Raw genomic sequence first — 21,586 nt, 5'->3', positions numbered from 1 at the left:
TGGCCGAAGATTGCTCCGAGGCCTTTGACTTTCCCTTTGCCTTATGGCCTTGGCCTTCAGACAAGGGTATTTGTTTTTGTTTCCCTCCCCCGAATTGAGGTTGGGTTTTCGCTTTGTTCCATTCTTCGGCTCGGATGAACTTATCCGAGGCATTCAGAGCTTCCTCCAAGGTCTGCGGGGTATGCATGACCATGAAGTCTAGGAACTTCCCGGGCTGAAGGCCATTCTGCATTGCAAAAACGGCTAGCCCCTGGTCCAGCTGAGAGACGCTGGATGACTCGTTACTGAAACGGGTCAGATAGTCTCGGAGGCTTTCGGTTTCCCCCTGTTGCAGACTCATGAGTTCTGCAGTAGTCTTCTCTCGGCGGTTTGCCGTGGAAAACTTGCTCCTAAATTTGGAGGACAGATCATCCCACCCTGTTATGGAGCCTTGCTTTACTCCCTTGGAGATCCACGCTTGCGCGACCCCCTTGAGAGTGGTTGGGAAATATTTGCACCAAGTCGCTTCGGATCTGGGGCAAAGATGCATATGAGTCTCATACGAGGCCACGTGGTCCTTCGGATCCGAGGTCCCGTCATATGTGATGTGCGACGGTATTTTAACCGTGGGCACGTGCTCTTCCAGTATCCATTGCTCGAATGGCGAACTGGCGGGTAGCATAACGGCCTTGCCCTTGTTCATGGCCGAAGGGACCGCGCTCCGCCCTCTTAGAGAGGTAGGAGTGGTTTTCGTCCCTGGCTGGGAAGTCTGGGCCTCGGCCGCAGGGAACGAGAGGCGACTGTGCACGCTCGGTTCCTTGCCGCCGAGTCGGTCGAGGACGCTTCGGCGAACAGTCTCAGGTTGTTCTCGGTGAGTAGATTCTGGCCGAGAAGCTGAGCTGCTGCTCTTATGCGTTTCTGGTCGGGAGGTTGAGGATCCTTTGAAAAATTGAGGGTTCTTTTTCCTCTCTTTTTCAGTTTTCCAGGTATCCTCTTCCCACTCTTCCAGTTCCCGGAAGGAAGGAAGCTTCCCACCATCATGGTCTAGCTTCCTCCGTTGATGTCGGGTACGCGGAGGAGTTCGATCACGAGGTGGTGGCATATTTTGTGCCCTCATTGCCTCCATGAGCAGTGCCAGCGCTCTTGCCACCTCCTCCGAGCTGGGCCCCGTCAAAGGGGTCCTCGGCCGAGTATGGGAATGAGAGCGCACAGTCGATGGTTGGCTTTGGGGCACTGAATGTGTCCTATGATCGGACTCACCCTTGCTAGACCGAGAGTGACTCGGCCTATGATGAGAGTTATGAATTACGGGAGAAAGGGAATCCTCTCTGTATGATCCTCCCCCCGAGCTGGCACCCTTGGGAGAGTTCCGGTCCGGCGAGGGTGATGGTGTAGGGGTTTTAGGCTTTTCGCCTGCTCCTTGACGGAGGCCTTTGCTCTTGCGGTTCTTAGCCATTGCTACTAAGATAATTGCAAGATGATCTTGGTTAGAAATTTGGCTTAAAGATTTTTGAAAGTCTTCCCCACAGACGGCGCCAAATTGTTTCGGGTGAAAACAATGGGACCTTGTCGAAGGTCCGATGAAGTGGAGAAGACTGGATTCGGTCCAAGTGATGTTGGGCCGAAGGTTTCCTGCACAGTAAACACACGTAAACTAGCCTCGGGGGTGTTGCCGAGGAAGGCCCCTCCGATGCTAAAGTCAGTACAGTGTGTAGAAAGAGAACACTATGTAAGAGAATTAATTGCTTGAGGCTTTGCTTGAATGAATGTACAAATGTAATATTGATGGCTTTTATACCTTTGCATATATGGAGAAGTTAGGCCTTAGCCCAATTGGCTTGCCTTGAGGACTGATCTTTGACTTTAGCACAATTGGAGAGATGAACTTTGACCTTGGGCTTTTAATTGGATCATTTAATGCCTAGGCCCAATTGGACTAAATTGGACCCAAACAAGTTCTATACCCTACACGGTAATTATTTCACCTCATTAAATTAAAATAAGTTTGTTTTTTTTACAAAAATAACATGGGCAAAGTACAACTACATTGTAAGACATTTGTATTTATTTTCTTCTTATTTTACACATATAATAAAATTAAAAATGAAATATAACGAAAGAGTCGATTAGACCATGAGTGTATTAAAACTACATCTTAGCCTATATGAATGTTTAAGTTTCAATTATCTAAATAGCGCACACAAAGGCGCTGCAAAGTATAAATTACAAAATGGAGGAGGAGATTCAAATTTATACATGATACTTATCTTATATAAGCCATCAGTATTTGCCACTAGGCTAACACCTCTCGTTGGTGTAACTACTTCGATCCTTCCTTCCTATTACAGTTGATATAGTAGTCAAATTAAACTTAATATATATGTCAATGCATTACTTTGACATTATATATTTATAATTAATTTCATGGTAACAAAATATAAAAAAATTGATATTATGAAACTCTATATTAATGCCTTTTAACAATATTTTTTATGATTAAATTTATTTTTATAAAGTTAATATTTTGTACTCCCTCTCTTTTTAAATACTTGCTTCAATTTTCATTTTTGTTCGTTTTTAAATACTTGCTACATTTTCTTCTTTAAAATGTTTTTTTTACAGTATTTACTTCAATTCTCTCAACTATTAGACCTAACATAAATCATATGTTATTAATTTCATATTCTCTCTCCTCAAATTCTCTTAACTACTTTTGTTTTTTACAATTTTTTATTCTTCCACCTAACCACTACCTCCATATTTTATTACTTTCTCCAATTCTCCTACAAGTCTGCGCATGGAGAAATAGAGCAAGTATTTAAAAAATGAGGGACTATATATATTCTATATATTAGTAATGTAAAAAAAAGGCCAAATTTATTAACTATTTTCATTATTTTGAGACGGGGAAAGTATTATAAAAGTTACAAGTACGATATACCAAACCCAAAAATAAACTGGTATGTAGGTATAGACTTGACAAACGGGTCGTTCAGGTCGGGTCAATTCGGGTCGGGTTCGGGTCTGGTCAGGTCAATTCGGGTTTCGGGTCAAATTCGGGTTAGCACTTCGGGTCGGGTCAAGTTCGGGTCTGGTCAGTGCGGGTCGAGCCAGTTCGGGTTGGGTCAATTTTTAGGACCAATTTTCGGGTCATGTCAATTCCGGGTCGAATCAATTCGAATCGGATCAGTTCAGGTCGGGTCAATTCGGGTCGGGTCACCAAAATAAATTCACTTAAAAAAATATAGGTGGAAAAATAAAGTAAAATCGTTAAGAAAATGAAAAAAATCGTGAGTAATTAGGAAAGAAAGAAGCCCTAAAATAAGTAATTCACCATTTCACCCTATTCACTTCAGGAATCGGGTCACTTCGGGTCGGGTCGATTCGGGTCAATCAATTCCGGTTTAAACCGGGTCGGGTCACTTTGGGTTTCGGGTCAAGTTCGGGTTTCGGGTCAGGTCATTTTGGGCATCAGATCATGTTCGGGTCAACTTCATTTCGAGTTGAATTAGTTTGGATTTGAGTCATTTTCTGATCAATAATTTCGGGTCAATTTTCGAATCACGGGTCCGGGTCAGAATTGCCAAGTCTACGGTAGGTAGGTCTGTATGAGTAATGTATGCAACAACTGTAGTGCATGTGCACCAAATAAATAGGACATGTGTCATGTTTTAGATTAGAAGATTTGCCACATGTACATTCAAAGTCCACTTCTGTATAATCGTACGAAGAATTAACAGTGCCATTGTTTGTAATTTCGAGTAATCTTCTTGAGAAAATCCACGAACTCATAATTAATGAATTAATTCAAACAAAAAAAAAAAAAAAATTAATTAAATGTTGTTCTTTCTAATACTTCGTATATTCGTAATTAACTGTATATATGTTTCTTAGAGGTTAAGGCTCACTAGTCCCTATAACTGTATATATGTTTCCGATTGACGAATCACTAGTGCTAATTACTAATGCCCCGATACTGAGATACAAGTACTTAGGGAGTGACGTTTTATTTTTTATTTTATTTATTATTATTTTTAATTAAAAAAATGATAAACTGACTTTTATATAATTTATCGATCATTGTGGAAGTGAGAAAGATAAAGAAAATCATCTCGATACATAAGTACTTTATTAAAATAAATTTTAAATAAGAACATTTTACTATCATAGGACCACCTTGTAGTAAGATTGGATCAAGGGGGCAAGGAAACTAAAATTGGGTAACATGTTTACAGTGACTCACAAATCAAATGTGATCTTATGATGATAAGACGATGTTACACAAATTTGTCTCACTTTTTAAAATAAATCTTATGCGAAGTAGTAATATATAGTATTAATATTAATATATGATAAATTATAGAAATGAATCTTGACTTTGATTTTTATCATTAGCTTAACTAATTAAACTTTTAGTTAAGTTGACCTTTTAATATAGTATCAAGAATTCAAAGTCAATGTGACAAGATGGGTATCATAAGCTATAAGGAGGTTCGTGTTCACGTTTGTTGCATCTACATTTTAATCCCAAGGAATCTCATGTTTGTAAACATCAGAAATTTCATGCTTTAACTCAATTCCTGATGATCAACTTGAGTTCTGAGTAGTTAAAGTTTTAAGTATTTTCATTAAATTGTGAAAACTAAATATAATACTCCCTCCGTCTCTAAAAGAATGACCCTTTTGGCCAAATTTTAGTCCCAAAATATTCATTCCAGGCCATTTATTTTAAAATACCCTTTAATTTACAATAATATTTGTGCAAAATTAGCTTGCCCATGTAAATTTTGTTTTTTCCATGTAGTTTTATTACTTTCTCTCTCTACTTTTTTGCAAATTTCATATAAATTTACATTTTTAATATACTTTTATTAAGTTTTCCCATACACTTGTATTTCCCATTTAAGTTTCTTAATACCCGTGAAAACTCCCAAAAATGTCATTCTTTTAGGGACGGAGGGAGTACAATTTCTTCTCAAAGTTTTTTTCTGTAAAAAAATGTAATAGGACTACATACAATATTATTTAGAAAATGCATTAATCTAAACGCGAATGCATTGATTAAAAAAAAAAAAGGCTATTTATGAAGCATATTATTGAGAAGTAAATTAAATGAGTATATATATGTATATATAATGTAATTCTCAAATAAAAGTTGAAATTAAATTAATCTTTGCATACTAGTGATTCTATTATACTACGGAGTAATAATAATACAGAAAAGACTTTGCCGCCAAAATCACGATTAATAAGATTAATCTAGCTTAATCGAATAAACAATGTAATTGACTTATTAAATAACATATAAAGATGCAGCTCATAAGTCCACATCTTAATGAGTTGTAGTGCAACATACAATATTAGTCGTTATTAGGGTTTAAGACATTTACGTGTAGTAGCAGTGGATTTGGATTAAATAAAATAACCACGAATTTGAGGCAGAAAACTGAAAAAGTGATGGTATGTCTTTGTTTAAGATTTCCAGTCTTTTTCACCGCCTCTCGTTATCACAAAATTAATGGAAAATGTCAAGAAATTATGTCCTTTGAATTTGACAATTGCATGTTCGTTGTTTAAGATTGTTTTTTTTATTTGTTTTTTGATTTGTTAAAATATTGCAATGAAGGTTCCATCTAGTATCGTGCATAAATGTCATGTTACAAAACTTAGCATGATATTGTCAACTTCTTGAGCAAGTGGAGACAAGATAAAACATTAGAATAGGGTGTAATATTTACATAAGAGGAACAAATTGTAGAAATTTTTGAGATTTAGAATAATTTCTAACTTTTGATTGATTAATATATTCGTATTGGTTTATTTTTTTAAATTAAAATTATTTTACCATAAATAACTTATTTCTAGTTAAAAATATATGCACCCCTCGATCTTCTACATATATACACTACCCCATAGATTATACCCACTTAAACCTTACAAACACTAACAATTAAAATAAAAGAAATAGAATCCCACTTGAATTCCTACATTTTAAAAAGTATGAGATAACTCTTATTAATAGTGTTTGGACAATTATATTATTTATATCTTGTAAAATGTTTATTTACTTACTTGCCTTCATTACTGTTAATTGTCTTTTTAAACTCTTAAGAAATACGAACATTTATACCCCTAAAAACATTTGTTTACATATCTACCCTCGTCAATATTGTCAACAACTAATTTGTGACATAAAGTCAAATTGAAAAAGCTTTCTGAACATGGCTAACTATAGCACGTTAACCGCCTTGGTCATTAAAAAAAAGTTACATATTTTATATTTTCTAGGGATATATTATTAGTTTTCTCAAATTACCTTCACTTAAATCGAGTAATGTGAACAACGTGAATATAACTATCTCCTTGTTTTTTTAGAGTAAATGGCATATGCTGAGTACTTGATTTTGAAATGATGGGTATTGTGATCATTATAAAGTTACGATGTATTATAAAACATATAAGAGTGATATCTTTAAATAATATATAAAACCAAATGACTCTTTAATCAAGCTAGCTTGTTCATTGATCAAGTAGAACAAAGACAAAATTGTGCCGTTAAATGTTATTCTAAGTGCAAGTCCTCAATTAATGGGATGAAAATCAATTAAGGATCAATTGATTCATGAAAATTCAAGAGCACTTAATTAGCTAGTCACATGATATGAATCGCAAAGAATACACAAACAAGCAAAAAGAAAGATGGGTCCAAAAAAGAAAAAAAAAAAGGGAAACAAGCATGGGCTCACATCACTCATTATGATTAATTGTAGATAGTTTTTAGAGATCCAAAGTACAAAATCTTGCTAGATGTTGATTAACATAATCCCTTTTCCCCTCTAATTGCTCTACCTTAATGAGAAAATTGGTTGACTACTCTAAAGCTAAAACTCAAAGATTTTCTCAAAAGATTTTATTTTCATAACTAAAGTGTTCTTATTTTTATCATTTTGACAAGTTGTTGAGCTTCAATTTCCTAACTACAAAAATCAACATCCTTAGAACATTCTCCCTTCATTTTAGGCTTTTAATTTTAAAGTAAATTGGACGGTGATGATATTGTACAAGATTATTGTTAATAATAATTCTAGTTCACATGAAATTGTAATTCAAATTATACTTTATAAAGTCTTTATAGTACTGTAGTATACAAACCATAAGAAAGCTCAAAATAGTCAAAAGTAAACATAATACTTGGAAAACACTGTCACAATTTTCAAAGTATTAACTAGTTTGGAGCAAGTAATGTCATATGTGATTGACTGCGTGTAAAATTACAACAATATGTTATTGAATACATATTCAAATTCAAGATCAATTTCCGAAAAATAATTATGAGCAACCTCCTTGTTAATAACCTCATGTTAATTGCACAAGACACAATAATATACTACCTCGATTCATTACACAATCAATATTAGTTGTAGCTGTGTGATTTTGTCATTGAGTGATTATTTAGAAACCTGAGAGTCTTTTGGGTATTTCTCATTTGTGACATCTGAGAGAAATAACATTAGAAATCCAAAAGAAAATCAATCTGTTTTTTGTGATTGGTCTCAAATCTGTTCTGAATCTGTATTCTGTTTTCCCCAAGATAAATAAAACTATTACTCTCACCTGCCCGTGGACGTAACCAACACATTGTTGGTGAACCATGTAAATTTGTGTGTGTTTTTCTTGTTAATTTTACATTCAATATTTGTTATTTCTTGCATCCATTATAACAGAAACAATTCCAACAAGTATTCACATTACGATTTTTTTTTGCTTATTTATAAATCAATAATATTGGTAAAAGTAGATTATGTGAATAATGCAAAAACTTAACACGAGAGAGGAGTATAAATTAAATTAAGGACTATCGTTTCACCAAATATAATAGTGTTTATAATACTTTTTCTACGTTATATGAAATTATGATTTGAGAGGTTTTGGTTTTAGGTGACAAAAGTAGCCTTCATGCATGAATTCTATGGCAATTTTTAAATTCTTGCTTTCATATAAGGTTGATAATTATAGCATACTAGATTAGATGTATTTTAGGCCACATTTATTTGCAATTTGCCTTGCCTTGTTGATTTTGTCTTTTTGATCCAATTTATTGGTCCAACTTACATTGACAAGCCCACTAATTAATTTCCATATTCACTTCTAGGCCCAAGGTCCACAAATCTCTACCATAACCGTCAATGAAGGAGCTCGTGAAGGAGAGAGGAGGAGCATGATCACAAACCTCTTTTGAGAGAGGGTTTAAGGAAATCTTAATAACTACACAAATATATCATCGATAACATAACATAATAATAATAATAATAATAATAATAATAACATAATACTAAAATAGACACGTGTCATTCGTTGGTGCAGTTTTTCCTCTCCAAAACTTTTTTTTTTTTTTTTTTTTTTTTGTCAAAACTTCTCAGAGTTATATTTAGCATAATATTATAATATAACCTTCCTATTTGAACACCATATTTTTTTATACAATAAAAAAGATTCATGCCATTTATATTATACAAAATATATCAAAATATTCATATTCTTATATAATATTATGTCATATCTTTAAATAGGAAAATACATCATATATTATTCCTTCGAATCTCCAATTTATCTATACAAAAAGCGAATCAAAAATTACATGTGTTTCGACTTTTTTTTTTTTTTTTTGTCAAATATTCATTCCATTATAATCGATCTATAGTATTCAGTAATTATTAATTAAAAAGATTGATTATAATTATAACAAAGTAATGTAAAAAATTAGTTAATTTGTATTAAATGTTTTATCAGTCAATGGGTGTCAATAAAAAAAGGATATTAACCTCATAATCCCTAAATTATTTTTTTGTGTATAAAGTCTAATGCATTAATAAATTAATGTCTTTGTTATGGTTACAAATTAATTTAAATTGATGGGTTTTTTTTTCTTCTTCTTCTTCTTCTGCTTCTAAAAAAAAAACTTTTGGTAGTTAAAATTGCGTATAATAGAATTAACATTTTTCATTACATAATTTGTAAAACCGTGTGTGGCACGGAATTTAAGCTAGTTGTTATGCAAATTAGAGTTAGAGCTCTTAGACAGTTGGGATTCCATTCTTTACATCGATGAGATTAGGAATTCAGTAAAATTTTAGATATTTTAATTGTGGTGAGGATATACTAGGTATTACTTTATTAGAGAGCGATGTTCATTGGCATTTACATAACCAATGATAGCCACATGGAATGATGGAAGCCGATTTTTAGAGAGAGTTATTAATTGGTACTAAGTGTTTAAATATCTAAATTAGCTTAGACTTATAGTCATCCTTGAACCTAATACATCTTGCTTGACAAGCTATTCCTCGTGGACATGATACCCCTTGAACCTATTACATCTTGCTTGGCAAGTTTTTTGTCCTAAGATAGGAAAACATACCGTATTTCAAACCGTGGCAACCGCATAACATGAGGGTTATTAACTTTTTTTAATAAAAAATATTTTTTTAGTTACGATGTAGTGTAATGTCATTGTTAAGGGCTCAATGTGGATGATTCACGTGGAAATATATATGTAATTGCCATTATTTTAGAGGTTTAAACCGTTCAATTATTATTTTAATAAGCATGTTTATGCAATTTTTTTAAAAACTACTAAGACCGTAACCAAAAGAGAGTAGCATCAATTCGTTGACAAGCAAAACAAATCAAGATTTTTGCGATGGTATAATCATTATTCAACAATTACAATCGTAAATTCCAAGATAATGATAAATGTAGCTATACAAAAATATTAAGAATTTATAGCATGATGCATAATTTGGCTATAAATTCCAAACTTAATTATACTATTTTTTATAAAATATATTTAACACACATATATATAAAAAAAATTCTAAGGACAAATGATATACACAAAATTTGATCCTAAGCCTTGAGTACCATCGCTCAAAACTTTAACCAATTAAACTAATTAATCATCTACTTCTTGCGTTCTTTTGTTGACACATTTTAACATTTGACACTATTCAAAAACTTTCCTTTAACTAAATTTTGTCATCTATAATTATGATAAAACATATTTATGTGATTAGTGTATTAATTGTTGAACTTGTACTTTGACAAACGTGATAAGAGAATCATGTCAATTATAAATGAACAAAGAAAGTATTATATCATAATTGTATTTTGAGTGAATGAGAGACATCTTAGTTTGTTAGAGCTTCTCTCTAAGTTTCAGAGGATCATGAGATTGATTTTTATCACCCGTCCTTGTGACTCACCAAATCCCTTTATAAAAAATCATACTTCATACCCCCTTTGTGTTTTTTAAGTGCTCCATAGTGACATGACATGCATGCCGATGTAAAATTTTGACCAATAATATCTTTAATTATCAATAACTGTAAATTATAACAATTGAATATTAATAATCTACTCATTGAGATGATTCTAACAAGTACCAATAAGACTATATTTTTTTTTCCTTAAGTATAATTTATAAACATTCATTAGTGAGTCTCTTTTTTGTAGAAATTTATCTTGACGTGGGTAAATATTATAATATTTTTTTGACCAAGAACCTTTATTATTTGTCTCTTTACATAGAATCAACTAGTTAAGATACAATCAAAGTCTCCAATTTGAGTAGATGCATATTTGAATCAACCAAGGAGTACTATTCAACCTACAACTTTATTTATTTATTTTTTTCCTTAGCACGAATCCCCAATGAAACATTTAAAAAAATGGAGGAAGTACTTATTTGCATTTTTAAAACTTGTAACGATTAAAATAGAATACTAATCTATTGCCAAAATTTTTACACTTCCTAATAATCACGTAAAATACTAAACCTAACCATAGAAAAGTGACAGAGGGACTATTTCGAAACACCACAATCGATTAACTTCGTCATTCACCGAGAGATCAATGATTAAGTCAGTTAAGGAGTAAAAAAAAAAACCACATTGTCTTACACCTCCTCAACCAAATCGCAGAACCCAGATCAGCACTCGCGTACAACCAAACTCTCTTTCGTCTTCTTCAATTCCTCCTTCCTCTTTCCCCCAATTTCTGGATTTCAAGATCAAACTTTTCCAGAAATTCTATTCCGTTGTTAGGTAATTCCCTTCTTTTCTCAATTTCTCTCTTTGCTTTAACTCTTTCGAATTCAATTTTTGTATGATTTGATCCCACTGAAACCCCCCTTATATACGCTACTAGGTTCATTGATTGATTGATTGATCTAGTGGGGAATTAGGGTTTGTAATTTTTAGTTTCAATTATTATTGTCGGTTTAGAATTTGTGGGAATTGAATTAAATTTGTTGATCGTATTGAATTTGATTAGTTGGTTTATGTGTTGTAATTGTGTGATTTTGTTGATTCAGTTAGGTCTAATGATTGATCTTATTTGGGGTGATTTGGATAAATTTATGTTGGGTTTCTTTAATTTCATCGGAATGTTTATGTTTAAATTTGTCTGATTATATTTGTGTTTTGGTCTAGCATCATCAATGATTTCATGGATTATTATGATAAACCCTTAATCTTAGCTAGAAGATATGATTTGGGAAGAAGATAAGAATGCAAGCATAGATCTTGGGAGACATTATTAAATCGAGAACCGATATCGATGTTTATTTGTACCCTGATTGCCTTAATTTGAACAATGTAGGCCTTGTAAAATTCTTTATAATTTAAGATGGCGGGTTCAGGCCAGCGTCTCAATGTAGTGCCAACAGTTACCGTGCTTGGGGTTATCAAAGCCCGTCTTATTGGTGCTACAAGAGGCCATGCTCTCTTGAAGAAGAAGAGTGATGCTTTGACTGTGCAGTTCCGTGCAATTCTTAAGAAGATTGTGTCTACAAAGGAATCTATGGGGGATATTATGAAAGACTCTGCATTTTCCTTAACTGAAGCCAAATATGTTGCTGGAGATAATATTAAACATGTTGTCCTTGAGAATGTCCAAAATGCATCCCTTAAGGTTCGTTCTCGGCAAGAAAATGTTGCTGGGGTGAAGCTCCCCAAGTTTGAGTACTTCACAGAGGGAGACACCAAAAATGATCTTACTGGATTGGCTAGAGGTGGCCAGCAAGTGCAGCTGTGCCGTGGCGCCTATATAAAAGCCATTGAGGTTCTTGTTGAGCTAGCTTCTCTTCAAACTTCGTTTTTGACACTTGATGAAGCTATCAAGACTACAAACCGTAGGGTGAATGCTCTGGAAAATGTTGTGAAACCAAGGTTGGAAAACACCATTAGCTACATCAAGGGAGAGTTGGATGAGCTGGAAAGAGAGGACTTTTTCAGGTTGAAGAAGATTCAGGGTTTCAAGAAGAAGGAGATTGAGAAACAGCTTGCGGCTGCAAGGCTTTTTGCGGAGGACCAGGTAGTGGAAAGAATTTCTTTGCAGAGAGGAATATCAGTCAATGCAGCTCATGATATATTGGCTGGCTCGGAGAGGGATGAGGATATAATCTTTTAATGCTGAGGTTAGTCTACTGAGTTTTTATCTTACAGCTGTGTGATTTCAGGCGGTTCGCTCTTTGTAGAAGAAAATTATCATTCTTTAGTTGGAGTAGCTTGTATGTTTCAAATAAAAGCATATGCCGATCTCTTGTTAGAATCAATCGGAATTCTTTTAATTTTCTTAATCATCCTATGAGTGACTTTGGATTTATACATCATTGTGATGATTCACTTTGTGAAGTTGAATATGTATTGTTTGCTTATTTTTGGTAAAAAGACGAAAGCATTGTCATTGCTTTTGATCAAGTACACCAGTGCTTATGGACATTGCTGTACATATGGCTCATGGCCTCTACTTTGGCTAGTTGTGTTTATTTATTTCTAAATAAGATGAGTTAATTGAAACACTTAAATGAAGATGTTTTTATTGCCTTTTTGTTTATTGTAGTCTTGACCTGGTAAGTTTGAGATTATGCTGAACATGGTTTCCTCAGATCTTGTCAGTTGGTATCCATCTTTGTGATTATTGTAATATATGGCTGTTGGTCATCTTCTGAATAGAAGTTTGATGGTTAGAACTGTTAATTCAGTGGCTAATATATGGACATAAGCATTAACGTGTCTGCTTGACAAAAAATATTAATTGGTGATGGTGACAATTCTCCCTTTTGTTTCTCCTCAATTTGCGATTTTTTTTTTTTTTTTTAAAAAATGTATATGGTTGTTGAGTTAGGGTCAAGGTAAATATACAAAGTATGATAGAACTTTGGATGGAAAATTAGCTAGTTTTAGAGAGATTTTCTGACAACGAAGCCACCTCCAAGACTTGGGTGAAGTTTATGATTATGGGTCTTCAAAGTCACACATAGTAGGATAGATGAAGTTGTTGAAATTGACTGGTGGTGTGGTGGAGTATGATGTTTCATGTGTTGTATTAATTTAAGGTTCATAACCTGTACCATAGTCAATGAAGCTCTCTTTCATTGGGATCTATGGTGCTATAGTCAATTAAATATAGCCCTTTGATCAAACAGGCAAACATGCCCCTGATTGAGGTTTGGAGGGGATTAAGAAGAGTTTCTAGTTGTTTCACCAAGTTTAACAGGGGGTACGTGCAACTGCACATCAATCCCTTTGTAGATATTCTTACCAGGCTGTTGCTTTTCATTATCTTCCATCACCATGCTGCAAAGTGGGTTTGGAGAATGTCATGTTCGTATGTAAGATACAGAGAGTAAAAAATTTGTGTCCTCTTATATCTGTAAAAAATGTAATTAGGCATACAAATTCAACCTTACAATTTCAAGCCATAATTATACTATACATTGGGAGATGCGCACTTTCATACAAGCACACCCCAAGAAAAGAAACGCAAGATGATTAATATACATTGCAATTAAGCCCATCTTATAATTCTGTGTGTTGTGAAATTGTTGTTTGGGAGGTGTCATAATTAGCCTTCTGAGAAGAAAAAGATGCCATTCTTTCCTTCATTTTTGTGGCAGCCTCAGAGCTAGAACCATACACGGCCCCTGATATGTCAATTAGACCTGGGTTCTGGCTGTTAAGGACAGAAAAAATGGTGGCAAACTCAAATCCAGCATTGAAGCAGAAATGGAGCATACTCTTTGGGACAATGAACACATCACCTTCTTTTAGAACCTTCTGAAACACCTGGTTTTTGGTGTCAATAAACCCGACTGTAACAACCCCTTTGCTTACAAAGAGTATTTCTGCAGCCCGAGGGTGAGAGTGTGGGGTCACGATACCATCTACCTCCAAATCAGTCCTAGCCATTCCGAGGCCCAGGGTGTTGAGGCCTGGGAATTCGGCTGCAGTCACTATGTTTGTAGAGGATCGAAGGAAGTTAAAGGTATCCCCAGCTTGTTTGAGGTATGAGGTTTTGAAATCTGAGGCTGTTATATTTGCTGGGTTTTTGCAGGGAAGGCCATTGATGAAAATTGCGGTGTGACAAGTTTTTGAAGTTGGGGTGGCTGCTGGGCAGATATCTTGGAGGTTATCATTGTCTGCTAGGCAAAATTTGAAGCTAACAAAGAGAAAATATGAGATGACATGCCATGAACTAAACATTTTGAGGTTAGATTATTTTATTAGAGGTTTTGTAGGTTCTATGTGCTAGATAAGCTGCATAAAATGGATATATATGCATACTTGATTTCTTGGCTTAGAGTTCACTGATCTTTTTCCTGGGAAATGGTGGGGTTGGATTATTCTTCAAGTGTGATTACTTAGAAGTAATATAACTGTTGAAGTCTCCTTTGCACCAAAATGCATATGGGAAATTTTTTAGACTTTAAGTAGGAATTAGTATACAAGGCTAGAATTTTGTATTGCATCTTGATAGTATACGAGGATGATGAGGCATTGACAAGGACTTGAAACACTGGTAGTTTGGAATAGGATGAAGGATGCTCAGCTCTTTACCTAATTGGTAAGGGGCATGATGTATCTATCTGTACTATTGTATCTGAGACACTAGCTCCTGCATTTAGAGTTTTATGTTTCATCCGTCGTAATTAGATTTCCGTATGTTTTTAGTTCTTGATACTCCGTATTATCAAGGACTGCGAGTATAGAATAATATGGGAAAGATCAAAAGTGTAACTTACTCTATTTAATAGACACTGAGGAAGTTATTCGGATTAGGTGACAAACTACCTTTGAACATCCAACAAACAGTACATGTAACTATTGTTGACTGAGATAGCCTAATGTTAACAGTTTAAAATTCTTTTTTTAAGGCAATGTAGAACTGATAGGAACTTTATACTGAGCACTTCATATATCAGTCATAGTCTTCTACTGTTTATACCTTTGTTAAGAACCTCAAGCCAATAAGTAGTTCTATTATGTATTCCAAATTTCTTCTTTTAAACGAGTAAGGAGAATTAGGAATCGAACCTAATGTAAATTACCACTGGAACAAGAATGCTTGTTCTGGCTTATTCTTAGGTTGCTTATATATTGATTTTTCAGAACGTCTGGTTCTCATATGAATGGTCAGTATACATAAAGACGGGGAAATAGGATGGGATTTGGGAAATAATTTTGGGAGAATCATTATTTGTAACATTTTTTGCAAGCGATTTTGCATATTCGAAGTATTTATTTCACTGGTCTATTGTTTTGAATTAATTCATTGCTGTACACTCCAGTATATAATGACGCACAGCTCTAACTGAAACATCCCTTACTGTAAATTAATTACGAGAGACTAATCAAATACGGAGTATTCATCATTAATCATACTGCATCTATTGATGTGGGTATCCTATGATTAGTGATTTTCTATTTTTAGAGAGTTGGTTAGAGTGTAGATGTCATGTGAATTAGTATGCCTAACAGACTTATAATTAATCCTTGTAGACCCTGATTAAAGATTCAACACTCAGAATTTCTCTCCTTCGCTCTTTCTTCTCTCCTCTCTGCAAACCCTCTCTTTTGTCAATGGAAGCCTAAGTTTTCTAAGTCCTACTCACAAATCACAACTCACTCTTGAGATCAGATTCGATCATTTCCTTGACTTCAGAGCATACGGAACAATTTTGCTATGCTTATCAATGACCTGCTTACCGATGGACATGTCATTGGAAAGCATAGCAAAATCTTCGTATACTTTGTTAATTCAAGTGAACATGTCAACAACCATCGATGATTCTCAAACTAGGCCCCAATGTAAATGATCGGAGCTGCAGAGCAGTTCTACATTTCAGTAATTGTCTCCGAACAGCTCTCCCACAAGTTTGCTGCATCAGCAAATCCTTCACTGTACTCCTGCATCCTCCAAAACTCTTATGTGATAGGCAAAAGTCATTTACATTAAACTTTCAGACGGAGTGCAGATTGAAATAGACGATCCCGTGTTTCATTTATCTGCTCACAACACTTGACATCACATTGAATCGTCCTTTCTCTTTCTATTCTTCGTCGGACATCCTTCCTTGCTGCTAAATATCTCCGCATCTTTCGTTGCAGCGTAGTCCCATTACTTCCGTACCTATATGTTTCATACATCTCATATATCAACTAATAACTCGAATTCATCAGCCTATAAAGATAAAACAAATCCTCATCTTATTATTCTACATTTTTACCAATCCTAGGTTGTTCTTGAGACAAATTTCTCTCACGCATATATATTTACGTGGGCTCATTTAGACCCAAAGGAATATTGAGACCGGAATGAAAAAGTTGGTAGATCAAAACCTTATAATCTTCATGAAAACCCAAAAACTTCATTCCAACTATTTTGCTCTAACATGTTCTCCGTCTTCTTTGAGGAATGATACACAACTCTTTAAACTCATTTTCATTGTCGATGTACAAAAGTCTTAAATGCCTACTTAGTAACTATCGTCTTAGGCTTTGTTCACTTCAATTACATTTGCTGAACTTATATTATTTATATGAAAAGTGTTACTTTTTTTGACGAAAATTATTACTTAATGCTTGGAAGAATCAATAAAATTAGAAAAGGGAAGGAAAAAGGTAAGGGAAAGGGGGGGAAAAAAAAAACACATTAGGATCATGTAAAGGGGGAAAAAAATAACCGACATATAAGACCTTAATGGCTCACAAAGCACACCCAGCCCGCAACTGAGGCAGACGAGCAGTAGCGCCACAGGCGGCCTGAGACACTCAGACCTGGTCAGCAGGCTTTATACGCTATAGCACCAGCCATCCGACACTGAGCGCTGTCCTGGAGAGCCCAGCAGAGGCTTCAACAATGCAGCATAAGAGTAACCCAAGCCCCAGCCCATTTTCCATAATTTTTTACCAGTCAAATTTATCACAAGTGATAATCTGGTAAAGATGAAATTTTGACAGTCAACAAATTTTCAAAAAAATTTGCTCCCCTCTGCTGTTAAATCTTAACTACTGAAGTCATCTTATTCATACTGGCATAAACTTTTAGAGGGCGTTTGGTTAGTGTATTTTATGGTTTAGAAACGAATTCAATTAAACCGATATCGTTACCGTGTGTTTGGTTTGAAGGCATGGTAATAATTACCATTAATCAGGGGTATTGGTTACCCCTCATTTGTTACCTCTCAAAAACTTGGGATAACAAATACCCTTTCCCTCCTTTTAACAAATACTATTTCCATGGTTAAACCAAACAAATGAAAAGGTAATAGCTAAATGATTCCTTTCCCCCCTTCTTATTTGTTTCCTTTCCACTCCGTTTTCATTTTTCGAACCAAATGCCCCCTTAATAACTACATGAGCTAGCAACAATCCGCCAATCCCCCTTTGATCCTCTAAGCTGTTATAATCCGCCTCTAATACAACGTCTTGATCTCACATAACTCCTTGTCTTTACTATCAACTATATATATATATATATATATATATATATATATATATATATATATATATATATATATATATATATATATATATATATATATATGTTATTGTTGTTCTAGCTGTCTAGATCGTAAAAGTTCCACCCTTCATTTCCATATGGAATTATGCATGGCCATCGTCAATTTTGGGTGCAAATTTGTCATATAGCTCTCTTAGAATTCCTCCTTGAAGCTCACTAGCTAGCTGCTACCATGCTTAAAGTATACTAGTAAATTTTGGTTAGTTTTTTTTTTTTTTTTTTTTTTTTTTTCCAAATACTTGTATACAATAAGGATACTATAATATAATGTAAAAGTAATAACATACAATCTATGTAAATGTTTATCAATAATGGCTTGTTATTTAATAAATTAGAAACTTTAAATCAGTGATATCTTTAATTGGAAAAACTTCATGATGACCTTGTTATGATCATTTAAGAAAATTTATGCAGTTATTTCTCTCTTTTTCATTTTATTTGTATTTTTATTTTTATTTATCGAGGATTTCACTAATTGGGCCTTTTTATTTAACTATAGTTCAAGATATAACGAATGTATAACTCAATATGATAGATTTGGTAGTACTAGAAGTAGGGAGTTGATAAATTGGTTGAAAACTAACAAAGTGCTAAGAAAGACCCAACAACACGAATATTATTCACTTCAATCCATACATCTGTTAAAGAATTAAAAGTGCATACACGAATCTTCCTACCAATGAAACCTAACTTATATTCCTCCTTCAATATTCAAAATATCGACCCATCATAATGTTTAAAGATACTCCATTTTTCTCTTTATTCATCAACCAACCCTACGTGGCTATGTGACTATGATACTTGTTCGATACCCTTTTTTACATTATAGCTCTAAACAAAAGTCAAGAGACGAGGGAGGGTGAACTAGTACGGCAGTACTTAGACTAGTCACATACTTGCGAAGGGTGTATCTAAAGTTAGGTGCATTTAAAGTTAAAGTTGTAAAACGGTAGATTCAGAAAATTTACGGCTTGTTGTTATAAGAAAGGAGTGTTGGCTATATTACTCAGACACGGATACGAGTATTGGTGTGGTTAAAATGTTACATATCTAAGCATCTGATACGTCAAGGTTAGAAATTTCAGATATAGAGACACTATATATGGTTATGTAGTTCAAGATGATTGAAGTGTGTTCTCAAAAATAAAAATTAAAAAAAAAAAAAAAAAAAAAAAAAAAAAAAAGATGATTGAGGTGTTGAAGTAGTAGTAGTAATGTCAGATAAGAATAATTTCATACCCTTGTAAGAGTGTCGAATATCCAACACGGGTATAAATAAAATTGAATAAAGAGTCGACGTAACATGGACTATGGTAATGAAAGATGAAGTCTAAAACTCTATTTTAGAGATAATATAAGTCTAGATACATTCGAATTTATGACAGACAAACTTGTTGACGAGTGAGAACTACAAACATTTGAAAATTAATTATCAAGTTGAATGTTAGAAATTAGATGAACCCCACTCAGGTGACCAAAAGCTAACAACAACCTACTCCGCTTTCGCAACCCGTAAAAGGCAAATTCCTATGATTCACACGCAGTGCACTCGTACTAGTTACTATCATCAAATAACTAAAACTATTGATATGATTAATTATAATAATAATGAGATCGAATTAGTAGTTTAATGGTGTTATTCTCTTGGTTTTTTGATTAGTATTAGTTTAATCGTTTAGTAACACCTATGTTTACTTTTTCTTATCCTTTCGGATATCTTTGTCGATAAGATCATTTCTCAATCTGTTTGTTCGCCGCGTTCAATCCGTGGTGTAATTATATTTTATGTTAACTCCATGAATTAATAATGTTTTATACTATTATTGACAAAAAAAAATAAAAAAATATAGAAGTATATAGATATCTTGGTTATTGGCACCAATAAGGAATTATTCTTGTTTGCGAGCTAATGGTTGTTTTTTTTTTTTTTTTTTTTTTTTTTTTTTTTTTTTGATCAATTTGAAGTATTAGCTATGTATTAATATATATGTATGTGTTGGCTATCTTGTTCTATTGAGGCCTGATTCATTAAAGGTAGAAATAAATTTAGATAAGAGTTTATAAAGATTATTCAAATTTAATTAATAATTAAAATAAGTTCAAGTAAGTTTAAAAAAGTTCAATTAAACGCATTAATAGAACAGAGTACTCCTACGTAATTGTCCATAAAAGTATTTACTATTAATTACACATGGTAGTATGGTACAATTGTTGGTTACATGACTAAAAGTGCTAGTTATAGATATAGGTAAAAGTTGATGATATGTAGATGGTATTGCCAAATTTACTACTTTTAGTTCGGAGGCTAGCCAAAAACCGTATAAATTATCTTTCTTATTTTTATTATGATAGTGAAGACGAGAGTATATTGTATTAACCATGCATATATTTTTGGGTTGTTTGATCATGTTGACAACCTAAAAGCCAACAACTAATAATAAATAAAGCTTGCTTTAAAGTCATTTGCCAAATTTGCTAATTGCTTTTACAATATAAGGTAAAGGATGTATAACATAGAATCACAAACCTAAATCATCATTTTGAACTTAAAACAAGTATTAAAGTGGGAAATGACCAACAATATATATTTATTCTTGTCTATTATAATTGTATCAGGAATTAAGAAATTAATTCAATACTAAAATGAAGAGATCGCGTTAGAGAAAATGAAATGGAGAAGAGAGAACGAAAGAAAAGGGGGAGGCGACGAGGCACAAGTCATCACACGATTCAAACAACATCAAAAGAGAAAGAAATTAATTAAAGAGTGAGAGAAAAGCAAGGGACTAAACATCACATGATCCAGCTAATTACTATACCATCATGTACCATATCAATCTCTAAATCTTATTAGCATCAACTAGGCTTAGATTAAGGAATTATTTGTTGGTATACATCACACATTTAATACTTTATTATTGGTACAGTGGTACTAATCTAGTCTTTTGCAAAATCAGTAACACTTAAAATACACAACAATTTGATATGAATTTTTAGTTGAAGGTGAGCGAACAATCGAACATCTTTAGCTATATATGCATTGCAAGAAGATAGAATAATGTATAATAAGGAGGCAAAAGAGACGCTGGAGTTGGTCAATTTTTTCTCACAACTCCCATTAAAATCTTTCATTTGGCTCTAACTCTTATTGATTTTCAAGAAGAAACAATTGTTATTTTAATTCTAAATCGTCAAGAAAAATCGATATTGACTATTATATTACTTATTCATACTATAAATTCATGATCATGTCACTTACTTGATGATCAATATTAGGCAATAAAATAATAACTAGCATGGACATGATTCGTATAAAGTAGTCTAGGTAGACCATAAATACAACATGAGATATTATCTTGTTTATATTATAAACATAAATACAATTCATATTAGGTTTAAAATTTAATTTACAAATGTTTGCAATCTTTTCATATCAAGCCAAATAGTGCAATAATTAACACCAATAATATTGGAATTAAATCGTACATTATTGCCTTAATAATTTCAAATATCATACATATAAAAGCCAAAAGCAAAATAGACAATCTCTTCAAAAACATCAAAATCATTTATATCTATCTAATTTATTCTAGATAATTCACCTAAATGGTCATATCATCATATGAAAGATAATAAGATATGAATGAAGAATATTGTTGCAATCAATTCAAGGAAAAGACATGTCTAGACATAGAAACGAAAGGGTGATAAATAGGAGTAAAACCCAAATGGGCCCGGGTAATGG

At 33.4% G+C, this 21,586-nt stretch overlaps 2 protein-coding genes across 2 annotated transcripts; one reads left to right on the top strand and one right to left on the bottom strand.

Annotated features, from left to right (window-relative positions):
- Positions 1–10,844: 10,844 nt before the first annotated feature.
- On the top strand, positions 10,845–12,737 carry LOC110687812 (V-type proton ATPase subunit D-like). The gene is made up of 2 exons (XM_021864456.1): positions 10,845–11,081; positions 11,638–12,737. Exon 2 carries the CDS (start codon positions 11,665–11,667, stop codon positions 12,445–12,447), a length of 783 nt encoding a protein of 260 aa, XP_021720148.1. The 5' UTR covers positions 10,845–11,081; positions 11,638–11,664; the 3' UTR covers positions 12,448–12,737.
- Positions 12,738–12,872: 135 nt separating this feature from the next.
- Positions 12,873–15,025, bottom strand: LOC110687813 (germin-like protein subfamily 3 member 4). The gene has a single exon (XM_021864457.1). The coding sequence runs from the start codon at positions 14,520–14,522 to the stop codon at positions 13,839–13,841; it is 684 nt and encodes a 227-aa protein (XP_021720149.1). The 5' UTR covers positions 14,523–15,025; the 3' UTR covers positions 12,873–13,838.
- Between the last annotated feature and the right edge of the window lie 6,561 nt (positions 15,026–21,586).

The sequence above is a fragment of the Chenopodium quinoa genome, unplaced genomic scaffold (genome assembly GCF_001683475.1).
Source record: "Chenopodium quinoa cultivar QQ74 unplaced genomic scaffold, ASM168347v1, whole genome shotgun sequence".
Taxonomy (NCBI): domain Eukaryota; kingdom Viridiplantae; phylum Streptophyta; class Magnoliopsida; order Caryophyllales; family Amaranthaceae; genus Chenopodium; species Chenopodium quinoa.
This window is presented reverse-complemented; position numbering and strand designations above follow the sequence as displayed.

Excerpts from the sequence above, each read along its gene's own strand:
- LOC110687813 (XM_021864457.1), bottom strand. The coding sequence starts at position 14,522 with ATGTTTAGTTCATGGCATGTCATCTCATATTTTCTCTTTGTTAGCTTC.
- LOC110687812 (XM_021864456.1), top strand. The coding sequence starts at position 11,665 with ATGGCGGGTTCAGGCCAGCGTCTCAATGTAGTGCCAACAGTTACCGTG.